The sequence below is a fragment of the Musa acuminata genome, chromosome BXJ3-7 (genome assembly GCF_036884655.1).
Source record: "Musa acuminata AAA Group cultivar baxijiao chromosome BXJ3-7, Cavendish_Baxijiao_AAA, whole genome shotgun sequence".
Lineage (NCBI taxonomy): Eukaryota > Viridiplantae > Streptophyta > Magnoliopsida > Zingiberales > Musaceae > Musa > Musa acuminata.
In genome coordinates, this window is record NC_088355.1 from 669,093 (window position 1) to 684,807 (window position 15,715).

The window sequence follows — 15,715 nt, forward strand, 5'->3', positions numbered from 1 at the left end:
GACAGCAATGAATTTTATCTTTATGCAGGCACAAGGATCCTTCAAGTTGTAAAATGACTTCTCATCCAAAATTATGAAAAGATGTATCTAAATTTGCATCAACAATCTGCTTCCCAGATACTGATGCAAGGTATATCACTTCATATCATCCCAATTGACAAACAACCCCCTTCTTCCTTTTCTCTCCAAATACAAAAACCAAAAGGAGGTGCAATATGGTTTAGAAAGAAAAATTAGAAGCTTGTTATCACAAAGCTCACATGTATTAGATGAACGCTGGCACCAAATATGTAAACCCCACCTGAAATACCACACTTTATTAAATGCAGAAACAGCCAATGATTGGCAAGCTAGCTAAATCAATCTGAGATGTAAAAATCTTAGTAGATGAGAACTTTGTTTCATCTCGATTCTTGATTTCTACTATAAATATATTGTCTTAGCTTACTGTCCTTCCAGCAGTTTCAGCACCGAATAGGACATCAAATATGTCCTAGAATTTTCGGTGGATAAATGATTAGGCCATATCTTGCTAACCTACATGGCCCCAATCTATCTTAATTTAACAATTCAGAGCAGCTTAAGAAGTGGAATATGCTTTTTTTTTAATTTTTTATTCACGATTAGAAGCCTGAACTTGCGGTTTCAAACAGAATTCCAATGACCCTTATAAACTTTGAAGTAAAATAATAGTTGAATTGTAATTATAGAGAAAAAAACAGAATGTATATGTATGTGCAAGAATTAAGTATGAGATATACATATTGAAATAATATTTCATCACAAACTTATCTAAAGCAGAAACAAGTAGAGCTGAAAGCATAAACAAGTTCAATTATCAGAGTTTTCCTCAACAGAAGACTGATTGGGAAAAAAAAATCACTAAAAAATGTGCCTGGAGTACAACAATTGAGCTTTAAACTCTAAAACATCATATCTTTCAAGGTTCAAAGACCTCTGACCATGCCTTAGAAGCCATAAGGATTTCACTTTCATGTCCTGGCTACCCACAAAGATGCAATGTGACTTCTTTAGTGGGTAGGACACTACTTGAAATTCAACAAAATATGAAGTAAAAGCATTTTGATAGCAGAAACATATAATAAACACAAAAGTTTCTGTGAAATAATTAACATCAGTTTACAAATCAATCAGCAACATTAGCATACAAATCAATCAGCAAAAACCAGGGGCAAGATCCTTCAATAGAACATTTTTGTGATGGTCAAGATGATCATTATATAGCTTCAACCCAAAATATTTACACCATAAATGCACCAAAACAAGTTGGTAACGGATCCATCCAACAGGGATGTTACTGGGAACCCTATAATTTTTACAAAAAGACAGAGAAGCAGAACTATGAAGCTTCAGCATACTTACTGGAACCCTTACCATATGAAACCGACAATATAACTGAAATAGTCATCAAACAATGTGAGTAAATGATATGTTCTCTGTGTTGATGCTCAATTTCATGGGCATTGGTGGGCTGGTAGCTAAAATGTTTTTGCTAAAAAAGTAAGATGTTGGTCATTTTGAAGCAAAAAACAAGCTGCAGATATGTTGCTATTATTTTGTCCAAGAAATATGCACATCCACTTGAAATGATGACCAAAAGGAAACCAGTTTTGCTGTCTTCATCCATAAATCCGCAAGTCTATTTGCAGGTCCATTCAAAAAAACAGAAACATATACTTACTAATAAGAAGCACAAGTGTGTTTTTAAAAATACTCTTCCATTAACATTTGGATCTCATCTGGACAACACGGTGTTGGGAATGTATGGCATTAAACAAAAATTGCATCAAAGCAGATGTAGAGCAATTTAAGGAAGCAAAACTAGTAAGAAACACCAGTCTACTAAGGTATATCTTTTACATTCCAACAAAAAAAAAACCCTTTTGCCTTCACACACAAACATTATTCTGCAGCTTCATCTTCTATGTTCTTTACATCAATTTGGACATCAGGTAAGGTCGATAAATCGATACGTGCATCCCTTTCTTCATCAATGACCATTCTATGCGAAGAACCAGCTGAGTCTCCCTCAACTGCATCTCCATTTTCATTGACAGCAAGAGAAACAGTTGAGAGTTCCTCCAAGTTATCTTGCCCAATGTTTGTGTTGGACTTCTTAGGTTGTTCCTCCACCACACTTTTCAAGTTGGAGTTATCCTCTTCTGGACTTCCCAATCCAGTTGTTATATTTTGATCATCATTTGAGCTTCTTATAAGAGTTCCATTCTCGAGTAACAGAGTGTAAGTTTTTCCTTCAGCTGCATTGTCAGCAACGTCTATTGGTGAATCAGTTTGAAGCTTCACTTGATGGTAAGATGCACTTTCTATCGTAGAGTTGGCCTGCAGCCTTGTTTGATTGTCAGCAGAAGAAAGCTTTTGCACAATTCTTTCAGCAGCAGCAGCAGCACTATTTATGGTGAGGCTATTATTCTGAATGGTATCATTGCTTATGGCAACTACAAGAGCAACACTCATATTATTATGGTCGTTGAGACCATCATCCTTTCTGCTAGTAGTATGTATTGTCTCTACTTCTATTTCATCATTCTTCAGTTGCTCCTCGTCCACACTGTCATTTTTATCTTCTGTTCCAGTCACTTGGTTTTCTCGATGCACAGCACTGGAAGCATCATCTCTTTTATAACTTTCTTCATGAGCCTCCTGGGAAGAACCTTCCTCATGCTCTCGGCCATCCAGGAACTCTGCTTCATCAACTTGGTCTTCCTTGTTTTCTTCATTCATGGAATCTTCCCCATCCTCAGTTTCCTCATCTCCTCTCTCTTGATCATCCTGCTCATCGACTTGCTCATTATCTTCCTCATCGATCCCATCATCTCCAACCCCTTTTGCTTCTTCATCCTCCATCACTCGTTGAGCGTCCCGATCTTCATCCTCTACAATTTCATCATTTTCTTCTTCCTTGTTATGGATCTTATCCCCAGAGATCATGATCTTGTCGCGAGGGAGGTCCTTCCTACCAAGGTCTATGAAACCCGGCTGGCTGTCCTCTACATTGTTCAAAATCCTCGGATTCTGTTCATCCAGTGCCTTTTTCTTGTCATAAGAATGCTTAAGCTGATAAAGCAACCAGAAGCAGACAGCAGCCAAGAGGCAAATCTGAAGAACATTTGTCAATCTTAACCCTTTGTTCCTCTGGTTCCTACTAGATGCCTGCCTCATCATGATGACTATCTCCAAAGACAGCTCCTTGAAATCGTACAGGTTGTCCAATTTCAGGATTGCCCAAACCACAAAGAGATATATATACTATAGTACCTGAGGACACCCCACTGTATCTGCACCTAGATAACCCAAAGAAAAATCAAGAAAATAAAAATCAACTAGGTCAATATTTCTGCAGCGTCTCGAGTTGATTAATATAGATGAGCATAAAAAATCGACGTCTCCGTGAACATGATGCGGGTAATTTTGGAAAACCCCTAACAAGAGCAAGAAAAATGACTCCTTTATTTCGCTTCCAAAAGGAATACCCTAATCACTCAGAGAATGACCTGTGGTTCACTTCAGAAGGCAAAATAAAAGGGAAAATAAACCAAGATTCCAGGAGACAAAAGAACAACAGAAGGGAAAATAAGTAGAAGCCCATCCCTCTTTCACGAGCATCAACCACCTCAAAATCCAATCCCAAACACAGTTTCATACATTAAGAAGAGGAGGGGGGAAAGGCTTCTTTTCCGTCTGCAAAAACAAATTTGCTCTCCCAAAATTCCAAGAAGAAGCTACCAAGAATGATGTGTGAACAAAGAGGAACAAATCAACAGAGGAAGCATCTCGATCAAGGCTGCAGTAAAATCTGAGAAGCAGATGAGATTGGAAGCTACCTTACCTGGAGGGGGATGCTCCTTTTCCCTTACTGTGGGTGCTTCGCGGATGCAGGGAGCGAGAGAGGCATGGTGAAGGGCGGAGGAGGGAGGAAGGAGGGCGGTCTTCCATCAGCACACATGGAGAGAGAGAGAGGGAGAGAAGACATCGTCGGACTAAAACTATTCCGCGTTCAAACACATTGCCATCGAATCAGACCCGATCGCTACTTATAAAGAAGAGTGGGGTCCACATGGGACCCTTTTTCAGCTTCCGGTTATAATATAGGAAGTTTCTAGATTTTGTATATGGAAAAGAAAATCTGATGCATTTTATTTTAATACAAAATACAAATTAATAAATCTGATATCGGAGTAAAAAAAAAATCATGTATTAAGATCAAATTTTAAAAAATAATAAATTTATTTTAAGAATATATAAAAATAAAAAATAAATTAAATTATGTCTCATTATCAATTAATATTGATTAAAAATTATAAGAATTTTGCGTCTGGACTCGCTGTTGGCTTTAGACCAGATCATGTGTAGGTGACATTGCCACTCACAACAAGAGTTGGGTGAATTGGCACTTGAAGAAAATATAAATGGATGATGAGGTGATCAAAGTGGATTGGGTTAAAAGTGGGAGACCATCAGCCAAACATTTTGTCAAGCTCTGTTACCAAAGCAGAGAGAGACTATATTATATGGATTGCGTACCCCTAATTCCACAGTATAAAGAAGCATTGCACCACTGCAGCACAGGCAAGAGAAGAAGAAAAAGAAAACACACAAGAGTCGTCTCAGGCACCCACCACTTCACTACTCTGTCATCACCATCACACAAGTTTGCTTTAGTTTCTGCGAGAAAAGGATCATCCCACCCAATGTATACAACTAGTGTATGAAATCATAGTTACCCACATCGCATCATAAACCAGAGAAAACATTAGGTGTAAGACTTCATCATCAACATCAAGAGACAGCAAGCAAACAAAGGAGCTCAAATGCAGGAGCACTTACAGTTTTATACTCGTTTGATCTTGCTTTTCCACAGCATTCACGCAAAGGGACATCACAACAGGTAACACAAGATCGTAGCGCAGGCTGCAGGTTACTCTCTCTCTCACTCTCACTCTCTCTCTCTCTGATGTACTACTAGACTTCTAGCATTAAAAAAACACATCTAGAAGACTCAATAAATGTAAGCAGAGCCGCACCAGCAGATGAGAAACAAAACACAAGTGCTTGGGAAACACTTCCCGCTTGTACAAAGAGAGGAAGAAATAAGGAGATGATGGCTATGTTGGGGACCTGTCAACGCGACGAGTCTGGCGCGCTCAGTTCCTTCCGGAGATTGTGGGAGAAGAGGCGGCAGGCGTCCATGCTCAGGTCGACGGCGGCACCGAGCGCCACGAAGGCGGCGGCGTCCTCGCTGCATCCCACGTGCTGCACGCCTACCTCCACCGTCGGGCGTCCGCTCCGCCTCTCGCCGGAAACCGTCGAGGACATCACGAACCCGCGGTAGCTCGAGCAGGGCCACAGCGCGTAGCCCAAGTCGCCGCCAACCCTGGGGCTGCACCCCGGCGAGACCGACCGGCTGACGGGGGTGCCGGATACTTCGATTAGGTCGATGGTAAACTGGCCGCCCTTGGCTGCGCTGAGGGTGGACTCGGCGAGGGTGACGCCGGCACCCATGGCGGCCTCGGGGAGGAGTTCGAAACGGTAACCGAGGCCATCACCGGAGCCGGCGCCGCCGCGCTCGCGCCAGGCCTCGAGGCGCCCCCACGGCTTCCATGTGCCTTCCCCGGGCCGGAGCACCAGCCATGCGCCGGGATTGGAGCGGCTCACCCGGTCGGTACCAGAGGAGGGGACGAAGGGGGTCACCATGGAGGCAAGGGCCACCGGCGATCCGGAGAGATCATGGACCGTCACCGACCACCCCTTCCGCTCTTTCACCGGCCGCTCCCGCTCCGATCCGAACGATGTAAGCCAACTCCTCGAGTTCCCTGGCTCCGAAAGCACCGATCTGCAACAGACAAAAAAAAAAAAGCTCAATTTTTTGTTCTCCGATCATATGGAATACGTTCCATCAATCGAACGAATACCCATCTTTCTCCTAAAATTACAAAGATTTGGTTCAAAATCATCAAGGATAGGAAGAATATAACAGATCAAATGCTAATTATCCTCCAAATGGTAATGCACCAAGAATAGAACTAAATTCCAGCGCTGACGAAGAAACACTGGGAAAAAGTCAAGGGGATAAGAATAGAAGGGGGCTGAGGACAAACCTAGTGCTCGATTTGCCGTCGCCGGCAATGCGGCAGCTGAACTTGCAAGTGAATACTGGCTGTCTCATATTGCCCTGCACCTGGAACACCTGAGGGCTGCACTCCGGTTCACCGTCGAACTCGAACACGAACCGAGGATCCTGCTCTGCCTTCACCGTCAGATACAAGTGCGCCTCCGAGGACGATGGCGAGGAAGAGGTGCCTTTCGCAAGCCTGAATTTATTCTTGCCAAGGGAGACCCATCCGCTATGGAACGCCACAGGCTTGCCCGCTCCGCTCTCCGCCAAGGCCCCCTTCAGGTCCAGCGGCATCGTGACCTTACCCAGGAGCCGCCCAGAGCTAACCCCACATGTTCTGCCCCTCCTGCCGGTGTAAACGGAGACCTTAAGCCTGGCGCAGCCGCCATGGGAGGCGAAGAAAGACGGCTTGCCCGCGATCCGGGCGAGGTCGTCCTTGGAAAGGTGGAACCGGGCGGCGACGGAGGCGTCCGAGGTGGGGGTGGCGGGGGGTTCGTCGTGGGGGACGAGGGGGACGGCGAGGGTCTGGCGGGGAAACTTGTCGAGGCGGATCTTGGCGAAGCAAGGGGCGGCGGAAGGGTGGACGCCGGCCCCGGCGGGCGGCGCTGCCACAGCTACCTTCAACGCCAGGTTACCGACGACGACCCGAACGAACGGGCACGGATCCATCTGACACTAATCCAACCCGATCTTGATCCTCCTCTCGGTAATGTCGCCGTGTATGGGAGTGGAAAGACGAGGTTAAAGAGGAGAGGGAGAGGAGGGGTGGCGGTGATGAGGGGGGATGGACTCGGAAGCAGGAAAGCTTAAAAGGCAAGGTGTGAGAGAAAGAACAGACGACAGGCTGGCGAAATGGTTTCCATTGCAGATAGTACGGTACTGGGCAACAAAAAGAACTGATTTTTATCATAAAAATAGGATAATCGAAAAGAAAAAAAATTATTATTATTATTAATGTTAATACCTTTTTCAGAAAAAGAAAAAAAAATTACCTTCTCACTTGTTAAAAGAGTTATTATTATTATTATTATTTTTGGCGATACATTGGTGCGATGGACACTTGGGTGGAGAATAACTAGATTTTTTTTTTGAATTAAAAAAAAAAGAAATTGGAGGACAGCTGTGGACAGGTTGTCCTCGGAACTGAGACAATTTGGAATCCGAAGTCGACGGCCGTCGTGGCCTCCCCCCTCACGCCGCTTGTGTACTAATTGGAGCAGTAGTTCTCATCCCCGCCGGCCTTGATTTAGACCTTAACAACAGCTTTAACAACGACACGTCTCTCACCCTCAGCGACCCGCGCCCGGGCTCCGATCTGCTGTCCCAGCTCCGTGAGGGTTCCCCAGGAGCCAGCACAAGTGTCGTGGGCCCCACATGAATTCGAATCCTGCTGAGAGTGGACCCGCCTTGCAGATTGGATCTGCGAGCGAGTCGGATCGGGTCATCGGCGCGGGTCGAGGAGGCTCCGATTGGGTTAGTCGTGCGGTGTAGAACGTAGCGGATTCGGGTGGCGGGGCCAAATGGAGCCTACCCGATTCGATCCGCGTGGGAACAAGTCACGACGGGACCCACGGGTGGCCGGGCACATGCGCATTCGATGCGGATGCGCTTTTTCGCGTACGGCCCCGTACACCGACAACAAATGACGACTTTATCGCCCACAGAGACGATGAGCACGAATCACAAAGCGTCGCAAGTCCATGATTGAACGCCGTTGATCGGTAGAGTCGATAACTCCTCCTCGTTTTTAACTACCGATTACTGTCTTCTTTAATGTAAATAGTAACAGTGCCATAGCTATACAAACAGTCGAGCTTATTACTACTATTTATGGTATTTCAGTATAATAATCTAAACTGTTTCCATACAATAATATGTCGGTATACGTACACATATTCTCAGTTACAAACCAAGTGGGTTTATTATTATTATTATCTTTTTGCTTTCTTTTTTCGGTGGTGGTCAGTCCATAATGAGTCGGTCAATATTTTTGGACAAAAAACTTTCATTAAATCTCAAATTTAATCTTTTATTCCATTTTTCTTAAATTAAATCAATTCGTATCGATGAACAACGATGAAAGAATAATATATGAGAATATGTAATAATAATAATAATAATAATAATAAAGGGTGATGATAAAAAAAGAAAGAATACGAGAAGATCAAATCCAGTTTACTGTTTCAATTTGATAAAAAAAATCTAAAAGATTGATGTATTTGAAAATCAATTAGTGGAGATTTTTCTAGATACATTGCCCAAATATTTTCTTAATACTTTTATGCAAAAATAATTTTTATTTTTTAGATAAAAATTTTATGAACAGATTTTATTAATAATTTATAAGGGTAGGGTAGGATAATCTTCTCAAACCATTATCTTTGAGCAACAAGCGTAATGAAACAAAATAGATCAATGCATGCATTTCATTTTGTTGTTATAATTTAGCCTGATTGGTAGGTGCCGTCAATCGGGCAGGAAATGGATCGATTTGGGCCTCTTTTGATTCAATATAAATGATCCATAAGGGATTAGGACCTTATAAAATTTTGATTTCTTTTTGTGGGGGTCGATTCGATGATCATTTTTGAGGTTTCAGTATTAATTCATACTCTGGATGTTGAATCGGAGCTAATCGATGTCCATCAACTAGTGAAAATGAGTTCGAGTTAGATATTCTATAAGATTGCGTTAGAGGCTTACTCAACAAAACCTGCTTAAGTTAATTTAGATACAGAGAATTCATCCGAGTGTCTAATATGTATAAACACAATTATGTTCATAGAGAATGTACTTGGAGTATTGTATATTATAGTTTTGGATCAAGGTCATGATTAAATGTCCGAAATAACTACGTACTTCGTCTAACTATAAATGAGATCATGGGATTATGCGTTAAATATGAGAATCATAAAGTAATTAAGTTATCAATTATTTATCTACGAGGGGTTGGCAATCCTTCGAGTGGCTTCAACCACATATCAATTGGCTTTCCGACACCAAATTAACTCTAATTTCTTAATCAATTAAATACATCTAATTAATAAATTAAGTCAAGCAATTGCACATAGTTCAAGGTTATTACCATTTTACCAACCAACTTAGTCTAAATTAACCAAAGTTAACTGCTGATGAACTGATACGTCGTGATTGATGAACCGCTTGGTCCACGGATCGATGTTGGAAGTTCACGATCGAGAAGGAGCAAGTGTCGAAGTTGACTATATTAAGATATCGGGATGCTGACGTCGTCTAGGGGAAGGCGTCTCTCGGTCGGGACCGAGCTAACACCGTCTTCCGAAGGCGGTCGAGCTCCTACACAGAAGGCCCTAATCGAGAGGTTTCTGACTTTGGCCCCTAGAAGATTAAGTTAGTAGTTGCCTTCTTTTTGCTCTCTTGGCTAGATGCTGGTCAGGGGCTTTTATACTACTACGCTGAGGGTCGATTGTATGTGGATTTAACGTGACGATCGATCTCCGAGTGATGAGACGGTACCTTCGTGTGATCGTCGCTTGGAACATCGTCATACGATGTCGTCCCGAGCTTTTCGAGACGGGACTTGTCGAGGGGCGCTTCTGGTACGGACCTCGGCTCGACGTGAGGAAGTACTCCCTCATGCTAATTTGGTAAGAGTGTGATGCGATACGGATTATGATGTGGCTGGAGTCCGTCTTATCATTAACAAAAGTTCATTTTCTTGACATGGATCTCATCAACAATCATTTGAGACAGATGAGAGATCAAACGATTAGCCTTGCATTATATATATATATATATATATATATATATATATATATTATTGAATGTGATGATTCCTTATAACATAGTAATGAATTAATATGTACAGTAAAATTATTTTCGACGCCAAAGAGATTAGTATGTAGATGAATGGACATTTGGAGGTACCATTTAACTTGTTTTGTCCATGTTTTCAACGAGATTATTATGCAATTTGCTCAATGGATAAATGGATAATTAATCAATCAGTATATTTTATTTTATGTTATCGAGTGAAGTCCAATTGTTTTCTTTGAAAAAAAAAAAAAAAGAAAGTTGAGACGTCTCTCTACTACAGGCATTTATTAATTTGGCAGGAAGAAAGTCAATGGGAACAGTGTGAGTCACCAAAGTAGTCTGACAGTGAGACAAGGAAGAGGACACTTCACATGGCCTGTGTCCTGTTGCCATTGACAGCACCTCTGTTGTGGCATGTGCATGGGGTTGGATCAAACCGGGGATCTCGAGGGGTCGCAGTAGCAGCTCATCGTCATCATCATTGCGGTGCCTGGCAAAAGCTGTAGACTTGGAGTAAAAGTTTGTTTCTCATTTACATTCAACTATAAATCGAGTATCAGAGCCAATCCATATGGACGGTGAAGTCAAGATAGTATAAACCTCATACCGGCATCAATGGAATCCATTGCCGCGGAGTTGAAACACTGGTTCATCAGGGTGTGATCATTAACCTGCATTGTTTTGACAACAGGTGTGGGTGACACTTGCATGCGCGGAGGTCGTTGGTCAACCCTGGGGCAGAAACGATGGCCTCTCCTGCCGGTGCACGGCTCCACAGATCGTGTCTCACTTGTGGACACGAGAGAAGAGATGATGATGAAGTGGTGGTGGGCTTTCTTTTCTGATGATGAACACAGGCTGACAGGAACTTGCTACCGCTCCATGAGTCAGTAACGCAAAGCTGCTGTCTGCCGTGACTATGGAGAAATCAAATCTACCCACTGTTTATTTACTGTCTGGTAGATGCAGGAAGAATCCAATGTCCACAAGTATCTTATCTGAGTTGTGATTGCTGCCAAACTATGGACACTTATTATAATATAATTCTATAGCGATGACAAGGCTCAACAGAGGTCAATTCACTTTTGCAGGCAACTCTCCTGTCCGAAACCTTCTGAATGCAAACTTTAATTTGGGTCGGCATGTAATGGATCTTCCCTGCCAAATTTGTAGGACACAGAAATGAAGTTACAATTATGAGAGATTGTTTGGTTTCTATGTCTCAGTGAATCTCCATCATCCATTTCAGGTGAGAGAGCTCTCCAAGTACTTGTAATGGATGGGGGATTCATTCACCATTAGATAGATAGATAGATAGATAGATAGATCCCCAGGGTCTTCAGCTATAAGAGGGCAGCACCTAATCCTTGAGATTGAGCTCAGAACAGAGGAGGAGGATCCCAATCCAAACCTGGAAAACATGACCAAGCATTTTGGCATCAACCAGACACCCAGTACAAGGGTTTCGCTGTCCTTGTTTCAGCCTGTCAAATCAGATAGCAACAGGCGAGCCGATGATGGTATCTTTGGTTCTACTGGATCGCTTTTATGGCCCTGCAGAGAAGAGGACTCGAGCACATTTAATTCAAAATTTCATGTCTGGGGAATCTCTTCTCTCTCCAGTAACTGAACTTTTAAATCAAGAAACTGCACTCTCTCCTTTGCTGACTACCTCATTCATGTTTCACTGGTGGAGTTCAGACAGTGAGCCGCAAGCAGGAAAGTAACACGACAAGATTGGATCATATAGAAGGCAAAATAACTCACCAATTTAGCTATACATGCATTGCAACAACCTAAATAACCTTTCTTATAGCTACAGATCAAGCAATCGAAAGCCAAGGAAACGATACTCGTGAAGCAAACCTCAAACTTCTGGTGCATTACATGCTAAGGAGATCTGATGGGAGTGAATCTGAAGCTGGTTGCTGTTGCTGCTCTCTAGTTTCGTGGATGATATATCGCAGCGCCGACACATCACCTCTGGGAGTGGGAGTGTCTCCTCCCTGCTTTGGTGGTGGTTTTGGGAGCTCCGTTAGGATTTGAACAACTTCCCTCATCGTAGGCCGCTCGACGCTCTGCTCCTCCACGCAGAGCATTGCGACACAAAACACATGCATCACCTCGTGGAGGGGAACCGTCGGAAGCCTCGGGTCCAAGATCTTGGTCACCTCTCCCTTCTTCAAGCCTGTCACCTCTCTAACCCATTGAACAATGTCAACCCCATCGCCAAATTCACCAACGGGCTTCCTCCCCGTTACCAGTTCCAGAAGCACCACTCCGAAGCTGTAAACATCGCTCTTCTCATCCACCTTAAGGGTGTAAGCATACTCTGTGTGCCAAAGTGTGACATAAAGAATAATTACCATTTCTTCAATCAAATAGAGGACGAGAAACCGATAACTTAGATGTAGGAGACTGCAAATTAAGCTGAAATATCTCATTGTCAGCAACTCATTTCTCGGATGCCAACTCCGTTCTACTAAGACAACGGAGGCCAAGTAGCACAAAAGAAGGAACTACGACAGGAAAAGGTGGTAGAAAAGAGAATTCATAGCAAGTTATTCCTTATGTTTAATATCTAAGCGGTTCCGTGAACTCTGTAGAAGTAGTCTTATGAGGCAGAGAGTTTGAAGCATGACAAAGCTTTAACCAGAAAACTACTGTAGGAAAGATTGGAAAGCCACAAACAAGTTTATCTGTTGTCAATTATATATCACAATAAATTTTACCAGGAAAAGAAATCTTAGCTGGATAAAAAAAATATAAAAGCAATCTGTTGATCATTAGAACAGAGAAAGGAAGATCACCTGGAGCTATGTAACCATAAGAACCGGCAATAGCAGACATGCATTCGGAGGTGCCCGAGTCCTGCAAGAACCTGGCCAGTCCAAAATCAGCCACATGAGCTTCAAAGTTGGAATCCAAGAGAATATTGTTGGACTTGACATCCCGGTGGAGGATCAATGGCGAGCAATCATGATGGAGGTAGCAGAGACCCTTGGCTGCCTCCACCGCAATCTTATACCTTGTGTCCCAATGCAAATGCCCACCCTTCTTCCCATGGAGAACCTCCCCAAGGCTCCCATTAGGCATGTACTCATAGACCAGGAAATTGGTCTCGTGGTTCGAGCAAAAGCCCAGCAGCCTTACAATGTTCCGGTGGCGGATCCTCCCCAGAGTCTGTATCTCCGCATTGAACCCATGGTCGTGCGACAATCCTCCCCGACTCATCGCAGGGAGCCTCTTCACCGCAACCTGTTCACCATTGGGCATGACACCCTTGTAAACTATCCCAGCCCCTCCTTTGCCTATGATGTTTTCCTCCTTCAAACAGTTCAACACATCATCGCAAGTGAATTCAAGCCGCTGGAACGCGGTGAGCTTCCACGCACGAGCCTCGCTCGCTTTCTTCAAAGATCGGGCCTTGAAGAGGGCGGCGATGGCAAAAGCAGCAGAACAGAGAAGAAGGCCAATGACAAGCAGAAGCTTGGAGGAGGCTGAGAGGGAGCCTTTGGCGCCAGCCGAATGTCCTGCATTGGAGATGCCAGGTCGGCATAGCCCGAGATAAGCGCCGCAGAGGTCCGGGTTGCCGACGAAGGAAGTGGCGTTGAAGTAGCTAAACTGGCCGGTGCCTGGGACGACGCCGGAGAGGTTGTTGTAAGAGAAGTCCACCTGCGTCAGGCTCTGCATTGTGGAGATGGCCGCCGGGATTTGGCCCTCGAGATGATTCCTCGACAGATTGAGGTAATTCAAGATGCGCATCGCCGCAATCTCTTCGGGAATGTCGCCAGACAGTTCGTTCCTGCTAAGATCGACAAAAGTCAGCAGCTTGCACTTGCTGATCTCGGGAGTGATTGGGCCGGCAAACCGGTTGCCACTGAAGTCCAGCTTCGAGAGCTGCTGCAACCTCCCGACCTCCGGTGGGATACTGCCGGTGAACGAGTTCTGGTTCAGCAGCAGCTTCTGAAGGCCGAAAAAGTTGGCGATGGACGGTGGCAGAGGGCCGGTGAGCCGGTTGTTGGACAGACAAATCTGCCCAAGATTTGGAGATATTGGGGAACGCCCAGTATCCGGGAAGCCGCCGGTGAGGAGATTGTCCTGGAGCTCAACCTGAGACAGATTGGGCAAGCTAAAGAGGCTTCTCGGAATGCTTCCGTTGAGGTAGTTCTCCGCCATTCTGATGCGGCTCAAGGATTTGCAGCGGCCAAGGGACTCCGGTATCGGGCCGAAGAGGAAGTTCCCCAGCGCGATCAAAGTTTGGAGCTTGTTGCCGTAGCAGAGATCCGGGGGGAGCGATCCGGTGAGCTTGTTCGACGAAAGGTCTAGGGACTGAAGGCGGCCGTTCTTGCCGAGCCGGCGAGGGACACTCCCGGTGAAGTTGTTCTCCCATAGCTGGAGCACCTCGAGCTCGGGGAGATCGCCGACGAACTCCGGGATGGCGCCGAAGAGCTTGTTGCGGAAGAGGTTGAGAAGGGTGAGGTTTCCGAGGTCAGCAAAGCTCGGCGGGATCTCTCCGGTGAGGGCATTGTTAGAGAGGTCCATCGACTTGAGGCTCCTGAGGCGGCCGAGCTCCAGCGGGATCTCGCCGACGAGGCCGTTCACCTGGAGGAAGAGGGAGTCGAGGATCCGGAGGTTTCCGATCTCGGGCGGGATGCGGCCGGAGAGGCCGCAGTTGGCGACGTCCAGGCGCAGCAGGGTGGACAGGTTGCCGATCTCCGGCGGAAGACCGCCCTCGTAGCTGTTGTAGTAGCCGATGTACAACTCACGGAGCGAGGAGAGGTTGCCGATCTCCGGCGGGATCGGTCCGCCGAGCTCGTTGCCGGAGACGGCGAGGTACTCGAGGAACTGCCAGCGGCCGTACTCCGAGGGGATGGAGCCGGAGAAGAAGTTGCCACCGAGGTGAAGGTGGCGGAGCTGGTGAAGCGCCGCCACCTCGCGGGGGAGGGGCCCGGTGAGATTGTTGTTGTAGAGGTCGAGGACACGGAGATCAGCGAGGCCGGCGAGGGCGGGGGGGAAGGAGCCATCGAAGAGGTTGTTGGAGAGGTTGAGGTGGCGGAGGACGGTGAGGAGGGCCAGAGCCGGGGGGATGGGGCCGGAGAGGGAGTTTTCGGCGGCCGAGAGGCGGAGGAGGGAGCGGAGGCTGCCGAAGGCGGGGGAGAGGGGACCGGAGAGGTTGCGCCCGGAGAGGTCGAGCTCCACGACGGCGGCGCGGTCGCAGGTGACGCCGGGCCAGGCGCAGTGGTCGGTGGCGGGGTCCCAGGCGGTGAGGGCGGCGCCGGGGTCGGAGAGTTGGGACTTGATGGAGAGTAGGGCATGGTGCTCCTCGGCGTAGACGGCGCCGGCGGCCGCCCCCGCCGCGGATGGGCGGAAGAGGAAGACGAAGAGGAGGTGGGAGAGCAGTAATAGCATCTCTGTGTGGTCGTGAAACTACTACAGCAAACTCTCTGAGTGGCGCGTGAACTAATTTGGCTCTTCTTCCTCCTCTCACACTCGAACACTCACTGTGTCTTCGAGAGAGAGAGAGAGAGAGAGAAGAGACGATGCGGTCGTACACCACCAACCTTCACATTTACACACACACACATGCGTTGAGTTTGAAATATCAAAATCGACGCATAGTACTGTCGATGCCAGCCGATTTCATTTATGAAACGTCTATTTTTATAAAAGAAAAGTCCAAATTTTTAATTATTTATATTAAAAAAATCAGCCAGACAGAATTTTAAATCCTCGATCTTTAATAAATAAATTTATTATATCATT

At 45.6% G+C, this 15,715-nt stretch overlaps 3 protein-coding genes across 6 annotated transcripts; all 3 read right to left on the minus strand.

Moving 5' to 3' along the window:
- Positions 1–1,718: 1,718 nt before the first annotated feature.
- LOC103990982 (uncharacterized) lies at positions 1,719–4,041 on the minus strand. Of its 4 annotated transcripts, none has more exons than XM_009410310.3 (2): positions 3,869–4,041; positions 1,719–3,311 (listed from the first exon to the last, which is right to left on the minus strand). In XM_009410310.3, exon 2 carries the CDS (start codon positions 3,202–3,204, stop codon positions 1,924–1,926), a length of 1,281 nt encoding a protein of 426 aa, XP_009408585.2. In that variant the 5' UTR covers positions 3,205–3,311; positions 3,869–4,041; the 3' UTR covers positions 1,719–1,923. The 4 variants fall into 4 exon arrangements, with proteins under 4 accessions (XP_009408585.2, XP_009408584.2, XP_018684737.2 ...); XM_009410309.3 differs by having other exon boundaries at positions 1,719–3,323; XM_018829192.2 differs by having other exon boundaries at positions 3,864–4,041.
- Positions 4,042–4,841: 800 nt separating this feature from the next.
- On the minus strand, positions 4,842–6,984 carry LOC135642599 (uncharacterized). The gene is made up of 2 exons (XM_065158880.1): positions 6,138–6,984; positions 4,842–5,872 (listed from the first exon to the last, which is right to left on the minus strand). The coding sequence occupies exons 1-2, from the start codon at positions 6,821–6,823 to the stop codon at positions 5,161–5,163; spliced, it is 1,398 nt and encodes a 465-aa protein (XP_065014952.1). The 5' UTR covers positions 6,824–6,984; the 3' UTR covers positions 4,842–5,160.
- A 4,710-nt stretch (positions 6,985–11,694) lies between these two features.
- LOC135642053 (leucine-rich repeat receptor-like serine/threonine-protein kinase BAM1) lies at positions 11,695–15,523 on the minus strand. Its single transcript, XM_065157835.1, has 2 exons — positions 12,760–15,523; positions 11,695–12,281 (listed from the first exon to the last, which is right to left on the minus strand). Exons 1-2 carry the CDS (start codon positions 15,359–15,361, stop codon positions 11,833–11,835), a joined length of 3,051 nt encoding a protein of 1,016 aa, XP_065013907.1. The 5' UTR covers positions 15,362–15,523; the 3' UTR covers positions 11,695–11,832.
- Positions 15,524–15,715: the final 192 nt, after the last annotated feature.